This window comes from Puma concolor, chromosome C1 (assembly GCF_028749965.1).
Source record: "Puma concolor isolate L17-30 chromosome C1, mPumCon1.1.hap2, whole genome shotgun sequence".
Classification (NCBI taxonomy): domain Eukaryota; kingdom Metazoa; phylum Chordata; class Mammalia; order Carnivora; family Felidae; genus Puma; species Puma concolor.
The window spans coordinates 42,985,025-43,000,344 of NC_141674.1; the positions used below are offsets into that span (position 1 = coordinate 42,985,025).

Genomic DNA, 15,320 nt, shown 5'->3' on the forward strand with positions numbered 1-15,320 from the left:
CTCTCCCTCTCTCTCTCGCTCTCTCTCCCTCTCAAAGATAAATAAACATTTAAAAAATTTTTTTAAAAAGAGAAATGTTAGGGGCGCCTGGGTGGCGCAGTCGGTTAAGCGTCCGACTTCAGCCAGGTCACGATCTCGCGGTCCGTGAGTTCGAGCCCCGCGTCAGGCTCTGGGCTGATGGCTCAGAGCCTGGAGCCTGTTTCCGATTCTGTGTCTCCCTCTCTCTCTGCCCCTCCCCCGTTCATGCTCTGTCTCTCTCTGTCCCAAAAATAAATAAACGTTGAAAAATAAATAAATAAATAAAAAGAGAAATGTTAGATTCAAATGGCTGTTTTCACAAAATCTTGTGGGAAAATACTTTGTGCTTTGTATCTGAATCTTAGGTAAGGGGTGACTAATGGTGGCACCTTTAGGCCTAGTAGAGTCATACTAAGACCTCTGACCATGACCTGCCTGGTGCCCTTGATGGCTCCCTATCACCAGCACCTTAGCATAGTGGCTGATGCCTTTGGAGACTTGGACCTCCGGTCACATCCTCAATCCCCTGCCCCATCCAGTTTACCCTTTATTATTTTTTTTAAAAATGTTTATTTAATTTTAAAGAGAGAGAGAGACAGAGCACGAGCAGGGGAGGGGCAGAGACAGAGGGACACAGAATCCAAAGCAGGCTCCAGGCTCTGAGCTGTCCCCACGGAGCCCTACATGGGGCTGGAACTCACGAACTACAAGATCATGACCTGATCCGAAGTTGGCCGCTTAACCAACTGAGCCACCCAGGCACCCCTGTTTTCCTTTCTTTAAAGGCACCTCCCTCTTCTCCCATCCCCACACTGTACCTTTGCTCATGTCCTTCCCTCTGTCTGGAGTGCTTTTCCTCCTCTTTGTCCATCTGGAGAACTCCTACTCAGTCTTCAAGAGCAGTTCAAGGCTCTGGGCAGGAGTCAGAAGACACAAATTCTAGTCCTGGCCTTAACTTGAACATACTAATCTGTGAACTGAGGGGGTCAGACTAGATAATTTTGCAAATCTTTTCCAACTCTGCCTTTCACAAATTCATTTCTTCGTTCTGCAAACATTTCCCGAACACTCACTCCATGCCTGGGGAGTCAGGAAAGGCTCAGCTGAATCTTGCAGGATTCAGTGGGCCAGCGGTGCTGTGGGAGCACCAAAGAACTTCCTCACCCAAAGGGGAGCAACAGCTTCCCAGAGCAGGGGCGTTTGAGTAGGAGTTTGATGGGGATGGGCAGCTATGGGAGCCCCTTTGTGCTTGAGTTTCTTATCTGCAGAGTAGGAAGATTATGTCTTAGTTTTGGGATTTCTATTAGAGGCAATAAGATGCAGCTATCTTGGGCTTAGCACCAAGTGGGGGATTAGTGAATTTTTACTGTATTTGAGTGGAGGAAGAAGGTGCCGCTAGGGGCTGAGGATCTGTGTCCTGATTTGGGTCTCCCTTCCCCTTCCTTCTTCTAGTTTTGCCTTAATCTCCACTTAAGCGCTTCTGGGCCTTAAGGTTTGGTTCCCTAGGGGAGGTAGGTGCGGTGAGAGGCAGCTGGTCCCAGGGACTTCCTCAGTAACAGGAACCCCATGTGTGTTGCACTAGCCCGATGCCAGCAACAGGTGGACATGTCATTTCATTTAATTCTCACGAGGAGCGCCCATCTCCATTGCCTTATCTCACGAGGAGCGCCCATCACGAGGCTCAGGTGGTGAAGTGGCCTTGTCCAGACCCACATGGCTGACAGGAGTGGAGCCCCTGCCCTTCTGTTGCTAAGGCGCTCCCTGATAGAGAGCTCACTGCAGGCCGAGCTGCCCCTCTAGCTGGCCATTTGCTGAACCAGCAGTGTAAATTGTGCCTCACCAGGGCCTCCTCACTCAGGACACGAAGAGGCCAGGGGCCCACTCTCTCCTTTATTCTTCCCTCACACAGCTCCAATGTGGCTGAGCACACAGAAGGGGCTTTAGGGGCTTATCTGGCTCAACATTCTTAGAAGAACAACAACAACAAATCGAGACTCAGATGGGCCAGGATGTGGCCAAGGCCACACAGAAAACCAGGTGGTGGAGCTGGGGCTGCCCAGGATCCCAAGTTGCAGAGGATGAGGTGGGACTCTCTAGGCCCTGTCTGTTCTTCCTCCCTCTCTTGTCCATCCAGCTCATCCTCTCCATCCCAACACGTCTCTCTGTCCAGACCAGGCTTGTGAGGCCTTGCCTGTACCGTTGCACAGCCTCAAAGAGCTCCTCACCGGTCCATCCATAAACCTGCCCATGCCACTCTCCTGCTCTTCAACGGCTCCTCATCTTTCCTAAGATCCTAAGATAAGGATCCCTCTCCCTAACTAGGCTTTCAAGTCCCTTCTTGGCCTGGACTGCCCACCTGCATCACTCCCTGTCCCCAACACCCACCAGACGCTCTAGCCAGCTTGGTGGAGGTCACCACATGGGCTCTTTTGCACCTGGGCCTTTGTACATGCTGACCTCCTTGCTTATATCACTCTCTCCCTTTTGCCTGATGTTCACCCTTTATGGCTAAATAAGGCATCACTTCTTCTGGGAAGCCTTGTTGGCCCCAGGCAAGGTTAGGTCTCCTCGGGGCCCCTACGGACTCTGGTTTCCCTCCATCACACCTCTGATGACACTGGGATTATAATACTCAGTTTACACCTACGTCTATTACATCCATGCCAGCACTGCCTGATAGAAATATAACGTGAGCCATAAATGCAAGCTGCGTACATAATATGAAATTTTCTAGAAGCCAGGTTAAAAAAATAAAATGTGACAGGTAAAATTAATTTTAGTAGCTTATTTTATTTAACTAGTTTATCCAACATACATAATTAATATAAAAATAAATGAGATGTTGTGTGAGATACCCTAAATATTAGTGATATTCTACATCCTCTTTTGTACTAGTCTGTGGAATCCGTATATACTACGGATTACACTTATAGCACCTCTCAATTCATTCTAGCCACATTTCAAGTGCTCAGTAGCCACATACAGCCACTACTTTGGACGGTGCAGGTGTGAGCTTCTTAAGGGCGGGAGCCCAACCCGAGTGCTCTGTCTGGGTCCTTAGTGCTCAGCTGTGCTTGGCCCAGTGAAGGGGCCACGTAGCATTGTGGTTAAGGCCCTGGGCTGGGAGCTCAGCTTCACCATTTAACAGCTGTGTTACATTGGCCGATCCCATTGGGCCTCAGCTCCCTCATCTATAAAGTGATGGTGATAACATTTTCAATATGGTTCATACTGTTAATATAAACAGATACAGTTTTATAGATCTTCACAGATACACACCGAAGGGGAGGGAGGAAAAATCGCTGGTCCGGTGAGTGCACAGGATATGTGGGGAGGAACCTTCTCCCTGGCCTCCTGCCCTGGTTGATTTGGGGACTGGGCCCACACTCCCCCCTCCCAGAGCCCTGGTCCGCAGTGGGGTCACATACTGGTCTAATGCTGGTGGCTCCGGGGACTGAAGGCTTTTGAGCTAGTGAGGGGGGAGGGGGAGGGGAGGAGTTACAGTGTGCATGGGGATGATGGTCTGTAGACTGGCTGAGGATTCATTGCCCGTTTGGTCAGGGGATGGGGAAGCAGGGGTGTGGTAGGGTGGGCATAGGGCCAGGCTGCGGCAAGTGATCCTTACTGCTGCCAACCGACCCCTGAGGCCTGGGAGCTGTGCATGTGCTAGTAGGCCCCCTGGTTTTCTGCCGGGCCAGCAGCTGGGGTCTGAGTCTGCTTAGACCTCGTAGACCTATATGGAGTCAGACAAGCCTGGCTGCTGCCCCTCTTCTCTCTCCTCACACATCTCTCTCTCTGTCTCTCTCTCTCTCTCTTAATGGCTTACCAGGGCTCACCCAGTCTGGGGTGGAGGGAGGGGCAGTAGTTATTGAATTGGGCTCTGCTGCCCCCTCTAGACTGAGAGCAGGGAACTTTGCCACCTCACTTGTGTCCCCTGTGCCAGCACAGGGCTGAGGGCAGACAAGACCTCACCTTGGAGAGCTGGCTGAGCCAATGAGTGAGGCAAAGCAGTGTCTGAAATACTGCAATGGCCACAGGGCAGCAGGAATTCGTAGGAGGCTGGAGTCTGTAAATCTGCGGGGAGGTGGGCCTGGGACCGGACTGAAAAGCACAAGCAGGATCTGGACAAGAGAAGAGGAAGAAGCAGGGGGTTGTGGGGTGGGCAGTGCCCATGGATCAGATATTAGTGGTAGGAAGAGCTAACATTTATTGAGCACTTAGGGTATACAGTATGTGCATCTCACTGACTCTCATGGTGTCTCCACTAGGGTGGACAGGTGAGGAAGCTGAGGTTTGGTGGGTGACAAAACTTGCTCAGGGTCATACAACTGAGAGCCAGAGCCGACCTCAGCCCTGGCTAGTTGGCTCCAGTGCCTGCCTTCCTAACCGGACATCGGCAGCGGTGGCCAGCTCCCAATTTACGCAGGCCCAGCATCTTCTAGCCGTGTGGGGTGTGGTCCCCGATCTAGTGCCTTGAAGAGAGCCTCAGACTGGGGCAGGGGTCCCCTGGGGCTGAGTGCCTGCCATGTACCTGCATTTGTAATTGCTGCAGCAGTGACAGCAGCACCGCATCACCCAGGAGGTATCAGGTGCTTCACATCTGTCACCTTGCTGACTGCTCCTGGATGCTGTGGGTTTAGATGTATTATCTGCCTTGTAAGGTGAGGAAATAGGCCTAGGGGGGGTCAGAGCCACTAAGTGGTGGAGAGGGATTCAAACTGGGGTCTGTGGGACTCTAGAGTCAGCATACCTGAGCTATGGCCTGTCACATCATCCCAGAGATGTTTGCTAAGTGCCTTTCTGTAAAGAGAACTCCAGAGACCAGCCCAGAGCCCAGCTAGGTCCATGGGCTGCTAAAGATGGAACCCTGCATCTTCCTCATGGCCTGAGGCCATCCCCAATGCCCCACCCCTGCTGCTCTAGGGGGCTGTGCAGTGCTCGGGAGTGGTCCCTTGCAGGTGGCAGCAGGCTCTGGTGAGGCCAGCTGAGAGTGCAAACATCAGGAAGGGACTTGGAAGGGATGGCAGCAGCACCATTCACTGATGCCTGCCCTACGCCCAGCTCCACCCAGACACTGAGAGTGGCTCACAGCCCTACATGGGAGAAAGACACCTTCACGTATTCACAGCCTAACCCAACTCATACCCTGGGGGAACAGTGATGGAGGGTCCTGGGGCAGCTCAGAGTCTTCCCAGGGGACACATCACTGGTGTTAGTTCTTAGAGAAGTTGCTAACTGCACAAGAGAGGGAGAGGGCTTCCAGGCAGAAGGAACAGCATGTGCAAAGGCCTGGAGAGAGGAACTTCTAGATAGACCTGTATGACTGGGGTGTGGGTGCTGGAAGAGAGACGGTCAAGCCCTGAACATCCTAGAACAGCAAGCCGAAGAGCTGGGATGTGCCCTGCTGCTGCTGGCCCACCATGGCCTGTGGCTCTGGACGAGATACAGGGCCTGTCAGCCCCGCCTGTGCCAGGGCAGCAAGAGCTCCACAAAGTCCTGGCCAACGCCTGCAAGTCACAGTTCCTCCTGGGCCACAGATTCCCCTTCTGTGAAGTGGGTGTCCGGTGCTCAGAGCCAGGACTGGTAAGGGCTGCTGGAAGTTTTGCAGACTTGCCTAAGGACAGGGCTTCACCTCCTCCCTCCAGAGGGTAGCCCTGATGAGGGGGAGGTGGGTAGGGAAGGGAGGGTGGCAGCAGATCGGACGTGTGCCCAGGATCCCTGGGTAGGCTCTGTCTTGTGCCTAGGAGGGCCCTAGTATGACTTCCATAGGCCCTAGCCCTGTGCCTGCTGTCCCTAACAGGTGAAGTCTGACTCACCCCCTCCTGCAGGCACCATGGCCCGGAGCAGGGCACTGCTGTTCCTGTTGCTGTTGCCATCGCAGCTGCAGCTGGGACCGGTGAGCACGGTGAGGTCTCCGGGGTTTGGCCGAGGTGGTGCCCACAGCCTGAGCCCTGAAGAGAACGAATTCATGGAGGAGCCAGTGTTGGTCCTGAGCCCTGAGGAGCCAGGGCCTGGCCCTGCCACCATCAACTGCCCCCGAGACTGTGCCTGCTCCCAAGAAGGTGTTGTGGACTGTGGTGGCATTGACCTGCGTGAGTTCCCGGGGGACCTGCCTGAGCACACCAACCATCTGTCTCTGCAGGTGAAGCCGCCATTGCAACAGCGGTCACCAGGGGCTGCCCTCTACATCGCAGCTCCTGGCCCAGAACCCCCAGTTCCTGTGGCTCCCCAACCCCAGACACAAGGTGCTAGGGCATTCCCCCCTCTGATGTCCCAGTCACAGAGTAACGTGATATTATAACTGCTTTGTTTTACTTGGAGGAGTCTGGGCTGAGGGAAAAAAGGACACAGATCTGCCTGGCAGCTGACCCTCTGAACGGACGGGGTGCCCAGACACCATTACAGGCCAGGAGAACAAGAGAAAGTCGACCCTGATTGATGCTCTGGGGGCTCAGAGGATAGAGTATTCTCCCCAGCTGAGTTGCAGGCTAGATTTTGAGAAGTGGGACACAGTGTTCCAGATGGGGGACTCTGGGAGTTCTGGTGCACCCAACTTTGTGTGGCCCAGCAGCTCTGAAGGAGAGAGAGGGGCTCTCGTACCCATTTCCAGAGATCAAGCCTAGTGAAGGAAAGTGATCTGCCCAATGGTCACTCAAACTGATAGGTCTAGGGTGATGGTGGAGGGAGCCCGCGGCCAGGGTAGCCCATGAGGGAAAGGGACAAGTTAAGGACAACACTTACTGTTGGTTCATTCACTCATTTATTCATAAAAGTCTCCCGGGTGCATGCTTGATACGTCTGGTGCTGTGTCAGATGCTGGGCGTGTAGGGAGGACTTGAACAGCCTATGGGGGAGGCAGAGATCTAAACAGGTAAAGACAACAGATGGAGACAGAAGGACTAGTGCTGTGGGGCCCATAGCAGTTCCTAGTCTGGCCCCAATCCAATTCAGGAAGGCTTTTGGAGGAAGGTTTTAAAGCATTCCAAAGGGAGTGAGGACCCAGGTTCCTCCCCCCAACCCGAGAAAGGGAGCCAAAAGTAGTTTCTGGCTTGGGGTGGGGAGAATGGGCTGCGGATGCCTGTCATCCAGTGGGAACATGAAGGGAGCGGGTCTAGAGGGGAGGCGGCACTCCAAGTTTGAACCACCTGGAGATGCTCCCATCTGGGCTCCTCGAAGGTGGGACCTGCATGCCTTTTGTGGTCACTGCTGTGCCTCCAGCGCTGAGACCCGGGCCTGGCCCAGACCCAGGGCCTGTCTGCATGAGGGTGAATCCCAAGGGAGGTGCCCAGCAGAGGGACTGGCTCCTGGGACTGGGACTGAGGGTGGGGGCAGGCCTCTAGTGAGCCTGCCTCCTCACCATCCCTGGCCCTTACTCCCCAGAACAACCAGTTGGAGAAGATCTACCCCCAGGAGCTCTCCAGATTGCATCGACTGGAAACTCTGAACCTCCAGAACAACCGTCTGACTTCCCGAGGTGAGGGATCACCCAGAGCCCAGGAGAGGGACACGAGGGGGTGGGGACTGGTGCCCATGGGAGGAGCTCCACCCTGCAGATCCTGGGATACGAAAAACAGCAGGGCTGGGCTGGCAGCAGGGCCTCACGGCCAGGGGCTCCCTGTGGTTGCCTAAGAGTCACCCCTGTGGGTTTCTGAGACCTGGGAGTTGGGTCAGGGGAAAGGCTGAGATTCCCAGGACCTTTCTCATAGACTCTTTATTTTTATTATTATTTTTTTAAACATTTATTTATTTTTGAGAGAGAGAGAGAGAGAGAGGACGCGCAGAGGAGGGGCAGAAAGAGGGGGAGAGCCTGAAGCAGGCTCCAGGCTCCGAGCTGTCAGCACAGAGCCTGACACGGGGCTCAAACTCATAAACCGCGAGATCATGACCTGAGCAGAAGTCAGACACTTAAGCGATTGAGCCACCTATGCACCCCTCTCATAGACTCATATTCACAGAAGGCCTTCAGAATCAAAGATGCGTAGAACACTCACATTGTAAAAAGTTATTTTTTTCTGATGATGAAAATAATTTATAACAGAAAATTTGGAAATGTAGAAAACAAAATGGAAAAGAAAAAACCCACTTATAATTCTGCCACGTGGAGTTAATCACTACTAACGTTTGGGTATGTTTCTTTCTACTTTACTTATATGCTGTAAGATTCACCCAACATAAAAGTACAATTTGACGAGTTTTGGTAAGTTTACATAGTTGTACAACCATCACCACAATTCAATCTAGTCTCTTTTCTTTGTGTTTTTTCATTTATAGCTGAGCTTACAGTTTAGATATTATAACTGTCATAATTGCTGTGCTCCACTTAGCAGTTAGCAAAGCAGCATTTTTCATGTTGCAAAAAACTCTCAGTGGCCATCATTTCACACAGCGGCAGCCGGGTATTCCACAGAGGGACCCTGCACGGTTTATGTAACTGTTCCCTCTCCTTAGATGCTTGGGTGCGTCCCAGCATCTGAGGGTCTGGGAGCCCGGAACTGAGTGTCAGAGGCTGGCCTCAGGACTGGAGAAGGGCCAGTTTGGCTGGGCTCCCAGCAACAGCCGAGTCCTGACACTACAGCTGCCAGCTGGGACAGGGATGGGCCAGATGGTGGCGGGGGTGGGGGGGCACAGGGGCCACAGCTCTGCCCTGCAGAGGTATGAGGAGGGTCTCTGATCCTCTAGGGCTGCACCTGAAGAAAGCACTCCTTCCTGATGGGGAAGGGTGGGGATGGGTCCTCTGCCCCGTGGCCTGACCTTATGAGGACCCATTCCCACGTGGGTGCCCCCGAGCAGGTGAAGAATTGGTCATTTGTGAGTAGACACTGTCTACCTGCTCCTCTGAGCCGGGGCTCCTGGGAGCAAGGGGAAAGAAAACAGGGCTGCTGGAACTGGTTGGGAAGGGATCAGAACCCAACATGCCTCAGGGAGGGCCCTCCCGGTCCTGGCAAGTGGGGTGGGCACTGGGGGGGTCGGTGGTGGTGTGCTCCCTTGTAGCATCTCCTTCATCCAGGGCTCTGACCGATGCCTGTCCTTTGAAGGGCTCCCGGAGGAGGCGTTTGAGCATCTGACCAACCTCAACTACCTGTACTTGGCCAATAACAAGGTGAGGGGCCCCCTGGTGTTGGAGGCTGAGCTCAGGTCACTGGGTCCCCATTGCTGCTCAGACATGGTCCCGGTGAGACCTCACACCTCACTGCAGGGCATCAGAGTGGTCAGATAATGAAAACGGAGGCCAAGGCCTTACAGAAGTGCAGGAAGGTGATAGCTACTTGGAGGGCTTCCTGGAGGAGATGGCATTTGAGCAGGGCCATGAAGGGTAACGGGATTTCAGCCAGGGGGCCTAAGGGGGAGGCACTGCCAAAGAGAGAGCATGAGAAAAGGCACAAAGGCACTCAACTTCAAAATATTTGGTGTGTCCCAGGGCTCTGTCCTGGCCTCTTCTCTCTGAGGTCTCTCGAGGTGACCCATCCCCAGGCTTTAGCACCCATCTACATCATGGCCATGTCCAGTGGCAGCCTCTAGCCCTTTCCACTCCTCCCACAGGAGACTCAAAGATCCACCCGCCTCCTCGACATCTCCCCTAGATGTCTAATGGAACTAGAACTCTGCTTGCCTCCCACAACCCCGAAAGCCCAATTCTCCTGCGGCCTTCTCCCCCGCCCCCCATAAAGGTCATCTCCAACCACCTACAGCGCCACTCAGCTGAGCCACAAATCCAGGGTGCTTTGCTCACCCACGCCTAATCCCACTGCACGCCCTCGGCTCCCCTCCAGCCCCGGTCCACCAGCCTGCACCACGATGGCCCTGCTTGCCTGTTTGCTCCTCCTTCTCCACAGAGAAGCCAGAGTGACCTTTAAAAATCACACCTGCTTCTACCCCGCCAACCCGCCTTCCCCATCTCAAAACTCCTGAGGCTTTACTTTCCACGCAGAATGAAAGCCACACTTCTCCCCATGGCAGATGGCCTGTGTGTGGGCCCGCCTGCCTCTCTCAACTCCTATTCCCACTCACTCCCTCTCCTCCAGCCCCCAAACCTGGCAACCCCCAGGTGGGGCCTACACTCGCTGCCCCTGCTGCTGTGGGTGCTCTCCCCTCAGATGGCAGTGCCTTAATTGCCTTAAGTGTCACCTGTTCCCCGAGCACCCAACCCAGTTATTCCGTCTTCAGCCTGTTTTAACTCGCTATCACTATTGGATACTTTTGTGCCTTGTTTATTGTCTTCTCTATTGAGATGTAAGCTTTGGGGGTGGGGGTGGAGGCACTTCTCTGTCTTGTTCCTCAGGACACGTCCAGCTCCTGGACGCATGCCGGCAGTGTTGCAGACTCAGGGACTACTGTTGAATGAATGAAGGCTAGACACTGGGCAGGGGGAGGGCGTGTCTGGAGAAGTGGGTGCTCACTGTAGCTGGACAGAGGGTCTGTGTCAGGGAGCAATGAGGGGAGAGGCCAAGAGGACAGGCAGGGCAGGGGACAGTCCTAGGGGGCTTTGAATGTTTAGGGCTGTGGGGGGCCACGGAGTTCTGTTTTTGCACACTCAGGGGAGTGGGACGGGCTTCCAGTTTAGAAAGATGGCTCTGGTTGCAAAGAGGAGCCCAGGTGAGCAGCAGGCAGTGAGACCCAGAGCTGGCCTCTGCCCGCCATTGGTTTTTCTGCCCCAACTCTTCCCTTTCCAGCTGACGTTGGCACCCCGGTTCCTGCCAAACACCCTGATCAGCGTGGACTTCGCTGCCAACTATCTCACCAAGATTTACGGGCTCACTTTTGGCCAGAAGCCAAACTTGAGGTCAGAGGTCAGACGGGGGCCCTGGGCTCAGGCTGGGGAAGGGGGAGAAGCTGAGACACTCCCAGCCCCAAGCCAGGCAGAGGACAGGCCCTGGAGGAGGGGCATGCTGGGCAGTGCAGGCATGATGCCCTTGCTCAGGACTGTGGTGAGGGATGCCCACGGGCTGCAGGGGCACAGGATCTGAGGAGTGAAAGCAATCAGTCCAAGAGGCAAGGACAGAGAGGGATGTCTGTGGAACTGTGGGGAGCTGGGTGGAGGGTCTTTCCCTCCTTCCCCAGCCCCTGTGGGAAGGAAGCATCTTCCAGCAGACAGAGCTGCCCCTCCCCAAGAGCTGCTTTGGGAAGAGTAGCACAGGTGTGTGAGCAGGGCAGGGTGGTTGCGGGGGGGGGGGGGGGGGGGCGGGGGGGGGGCCGGTACTGACAATCCCTGGTGCTGCTTCTGCTTCCATCCCTGAATCTGTCATCTCACTTGATTCTCTCCATGGGGTCACTGTGCATGGTCCCATCCTACAGATGAGAAGGCTGAGGCCCAAGAGAGGCCACACAGCAAGAATGAGTTCTTTTATGTTTAGAATATCTTCTCTTATTTTTTATCTTTGCTCCTTCTAGTATGTTAGTTCCATGAAGGCAGGGTCTTGTTGGTTGTGTCCACTGCTTATATCTTCAGAGTCTAGAACAGTCCTGGCACATAGGGACAATCACTATATATTTGCTGAATGAATGAGAGTTCACCTCCTCTGAGCCAGGGCCTGTAGTGGACACTTGAGACAAAGAGGTAGCGGGGATAGCCCCCATCGTGGGAAGTCCTGCAGAACTCAGAGCCAGCTACTTGGGGTTGGCACGCAGGATTCCAGGGCTGCAACAGTCAGGCAATGACTGAGAACCTTGAAGGGTGTGGAGGAACACAGACTAGGGATCAGGAAATCCTGTTTCTGCCACTGACGTGAGGGGGCAGCCTCTGGTGGGTCCTTGGTCTCCTTGGTTGTTTAGGAGGCACTGGATTAGGTGGGGTCTGAGGTCCTTCAAATGGGAGGAGGGTGCCCTGGGCCCAGGCCCAACCTGAGCAAGGTCTGAAGGCTCATCAGATGAGCTGGTTGGAAGAGGGGTGGGCATGGGTGGGTGAGGACCTGTGTCTCATCCCTCAGGTCTGTGTACCTGCACAACAACAAGTTGGCGGATGCCGGGCTGCCGGACAACATGTTCAACGGCTCCAGCAATGTCGAGATCCTCATTCTGTCCAGCAACTTCCTGCGCCACGTGCCCAAGCACCTGCCACCTGCCCTCTATAAGCTGCACCTCAAGGTGGGAGGGAGAGCATGGGGAGGGGCGGCAAAAGAGCAGGGTCCTGCAGTGGGGGAAGAGCCCAGGCCCACACAGGCACTGTGGTGAGGCTGTGGGGCCTTGGGCACACGCCGGAGGGCACAGTGTCCACTGTGGAGAACCAGGCAGAAGCCTGGGTACCTGGCTGTCAATATCACATGCAGCATCCTCCAGGCCTGTGCCTCCTCGCATGGTTCCCCTAGACTCCCCTCCATATCTCATCCAGGGCTCCGCCCCTGCCCCTCAGCTGTCCCTCATGCTCCCCACCATCCCACCCCTCAGAACAACAAGCTGGAGAAGATCCCACCAGGTGCCTTCAGTGAGCTGAGCAATCTGCGTGAACTGTACCTGCAGAACAATTACCTGACTGACGAGGGTCTGGACAATGAAACCTTCTGGTGAGCCCCACCTGGGCCCTCCGTGTGAGCACGGTAACCGGGAAGCTGCTCCCTGGGCCCACCCTGCCGGGTCCTCTCACACATGCCTGTCACCTACCTGTCCCCCACCAGGTTCCTGGAGAAGGAACTTTGGGCTTGTGCCTTTGCTGACACGTCTGTCCCCAAGAACAAGTGATATGTCTAGAGAAGGCCTGCCCCACTTCCAGTGAGGCTGGCTTCTTGGTACAAAGTTGAAACTGGAGTATACTTGCTGAAGGCAAATATGTTTTCATTTTTTAGGGCCCAGGGTAGCCACAAAAAGCCTTAAATAATTGGTCTTCAAATTGACTTCTATGTGTCAAAAACCATGCTAGATTCTTCCTTCACCAACGTGTCACTGAATCAACCCAAGGACCGGCTCCAAAAGGACTGAGCTCCCCTAGTGAGCTAGTCACAGAGCTGCGTTGAGTTAGAGGCAGGTCCCTCACCATCTCCCTTGGGAGTAGGGGTGGGACCAAACACCGTGGGCCTCGGCCAACCATCCTAATTCCTTCCTGCCACAGGAAGCTGTCCAGCCTGGAGTACCTCGATCTGTCCAGCAACAACCTGTCGCGGGTCCCGGCAGGGCTGCCGCGCAGCCTCGTGCTCCTGCACCTGGAGAAGAACGCCATCCGGAGCGTGGACGCAGACGTGCTGACGCCCATCCGCAGCCTCGAGTACCTGCTGCTGCACAGCAACCAGCTGCACGCGCGCGGCATCCACCCGCGGGCCTTCCAGGGCCTTAAGCGGCTGCACACGGTGCACCTGTACAACAACGCTCTAGAGCGCGTGCCCAGCGGCCTGCCCCGGCGCGTGCGCACTCTCATGATCCTGCACAACCAGATCACCGGCATTGGCCGCGACGACTTTGCCACCACCTACTTCCTGGAGGAGCTCAACCTCAGCTACAACCGCATCACCAGCCCACAGGTGCACCGAGATGCCTTCCGCAAGCTGCGCCTGCTGCGCTCGCTGGACCTGTCCGGTAACCGGCTGCACACCTTGCCACCCGGGCTGCCGCGCAACGTGCACGTGCTGAAGGTCAAGCGCAATGAACTGGCAGCCCTGGCGCGCGGAGCGCTGGCCGGCATGGCCCAGCTGCGTGAGCTCTACCTCACCGGCAACCGGCTGCGCAGCCGCGCCCTGGGCCCCCGCTCCTGGGCCGACCTTGCCCACCTCCAGGTAAGGGGGAGGGGAGAGCGGCTGGGTCATGCCCGCGTGAGGTGCTACTGGCATGGCTGCCCCGAGCCCACCCATCTTCTAGGCCCAGGTGAGGGGTGGGTGGGAGGGACTGCCCGTAAGGGGGGTGGCGGTGGGGGTGGGGCGGCTGGACCAAGGAAGCGGCTGGCTGGCATGCCAGGATACAGCAGTGAAGGGCTGGTGTGGCCAGGCTGAGCTCAGCACCTGCAGGTACAGGCTTGCAGAGGGCTGTGGGGATAAGAAGTCATGGCTGCAGGTAGGGGGCCCACGGTTCAGGAGGACAGGCCAGGGAGGGGGTGGGCAGGGCCAGTTCAGGTGGCACTGGAGAGTCAGGCTCACCCATCTGAAGGCTCAGGTACAGGTGGCTGGGAAAGGCTGGGCTTGGGGCAGGGGAGGGGGTGAGGCCCTTACAGGGGCAGGGGAGGCAGACTGACCTCATCGGGTCTGCAGAGGGCGGGGGGAGCCTGCTTGAGGCGTGCTGGGCTGCTCAGTGGGTGTGGCTGCTGTGGCCACAGTTGGAGTCAGGTGGGATATCGGCTGTGAGCGAAACTTCCCACTCAGTGAGGGCTGAAAGGGAACTTGAGAAACCTGGGAGGCAGGGCCTAGGTGCTGCGAGGTCAGGAGCTGCCCCCCACTCTGCTGCCCTGCGGGGCCCCCTTCCCAACATGTCCCCTCCCTGTCTCTCAAATGTCACCTCCTTGGGAGGTCTTCCTTCACCACCGGTCACCCTCCTCTGCTTTGGGAGGTCTTCCTTCACCACCGGTCACCCTCCTCTGCTTTGTTTTTCTTCCTGATCCTCATCCCTCCTGGGCATTAGGTCATCCATCTGCTTGTTTGTTGCCTGCTCTTTTGCTGAAACCCGCGGCAGGCATTTTAATCTGTCGTGTTCACAGGACCTCAGTGTGGTAGGCTCACAGTACACGTTTTTCGGGGGAGCTGTCAGGATGAGGATGTCTGAGGGAAACATAGGGGAGAGCCTACAGAATGGGGGGCAGGGAGGTGGGGGCCAGCCCCGAGGGTAGGGCAGGGGTAGTTGGGGGTAGGCAGCTGGCCTTACAGGAGCAGCTGTTAGCCGGGGTCTCTCCTCACCCAGACAGCCCTGCTGGGTGCCAGACACCAGGATCCCGTTACCTGTGTCAATCCCTCTTGGTTTTCCTCAGGAGCCCATTCTCAAGGAGCTCGAATCCCATCGTCCTCCCCTCCACACTTGCTCCTCTTGAAGTGTATTTATTTTGAGAGAGAGAGAAAATACGAGCAGGAGAGGATCAGAGGGGGAGAGAGGGAGAGAGGGAGAGAGAGAATCCCAAGCAGGCTCTGCACTGTCAGCACAGAGCCCGATGTGGGGCTCGAACTCATGAAGCATGAGATCATGACCTGAGCCAAAGTCAGACACTTAACCCACTGAGCCACTAGGTACCGCTGTGCTGCATTTCCTAACTCACTGAAGGGGGTGCCCACAGGAAACCTGGAAGCTGCCCTTGACACCCCCTTTTTCACACCACGTGCCCCCAACATCCATTGTTACTAAACTCTGCCAGTTCTACCATCACATCTCTCAACTCACTTCTCTCCACCCCTGCTTCCCAT

General features: G+C 55.6%; 1 protein-coding gene across 4 annotated transcripts in view; it reads left to right on the forward strand.

The window, feature by feature from the left end:
- PODN (podocan) overlaps positions 1-15,320 on the forward strand; it is a 32,622-nt gene that overhangs the window by 1,898 nt on the left and 15,404 nt on the right. For 2 of the 4 annotated variants that reach the window (XM_086717011.1, XM_086717010.1), the window contains exons 2-8: positions 5,819-6,160; positions 7,399-7,492; positions 9,054-9,118; positions 10,689-10,798; positions 11,943-12,099; positions 12,400-12,515; positions 13,058-13,715. In XM_086717011.1, coding sequence (XP_086573137.1) covers positions 5,819-6,160; positions 7,399-7,492; positions 9,054-9,118; positions 10,689-10,798; positions 11,943-12,099; positions 12,400-12,515; positions 13,058-13,715 — 1,542 coding nt within the window. Of the gene's footprint in view, positions 1-328; positions 5,602-5,818; positions 6,161-7,398; positions 7,493-9,053; positions 9,119-10,688; positions 10,799-11,942; positions 12,100-12,399; positions 12,516-13,057; positions 13,716-15,320 lie in introns of those variants that run through there. The other 2 variants (XM_086717013.1, XM_086717012.1) reach the window with 2 other exon arrangements.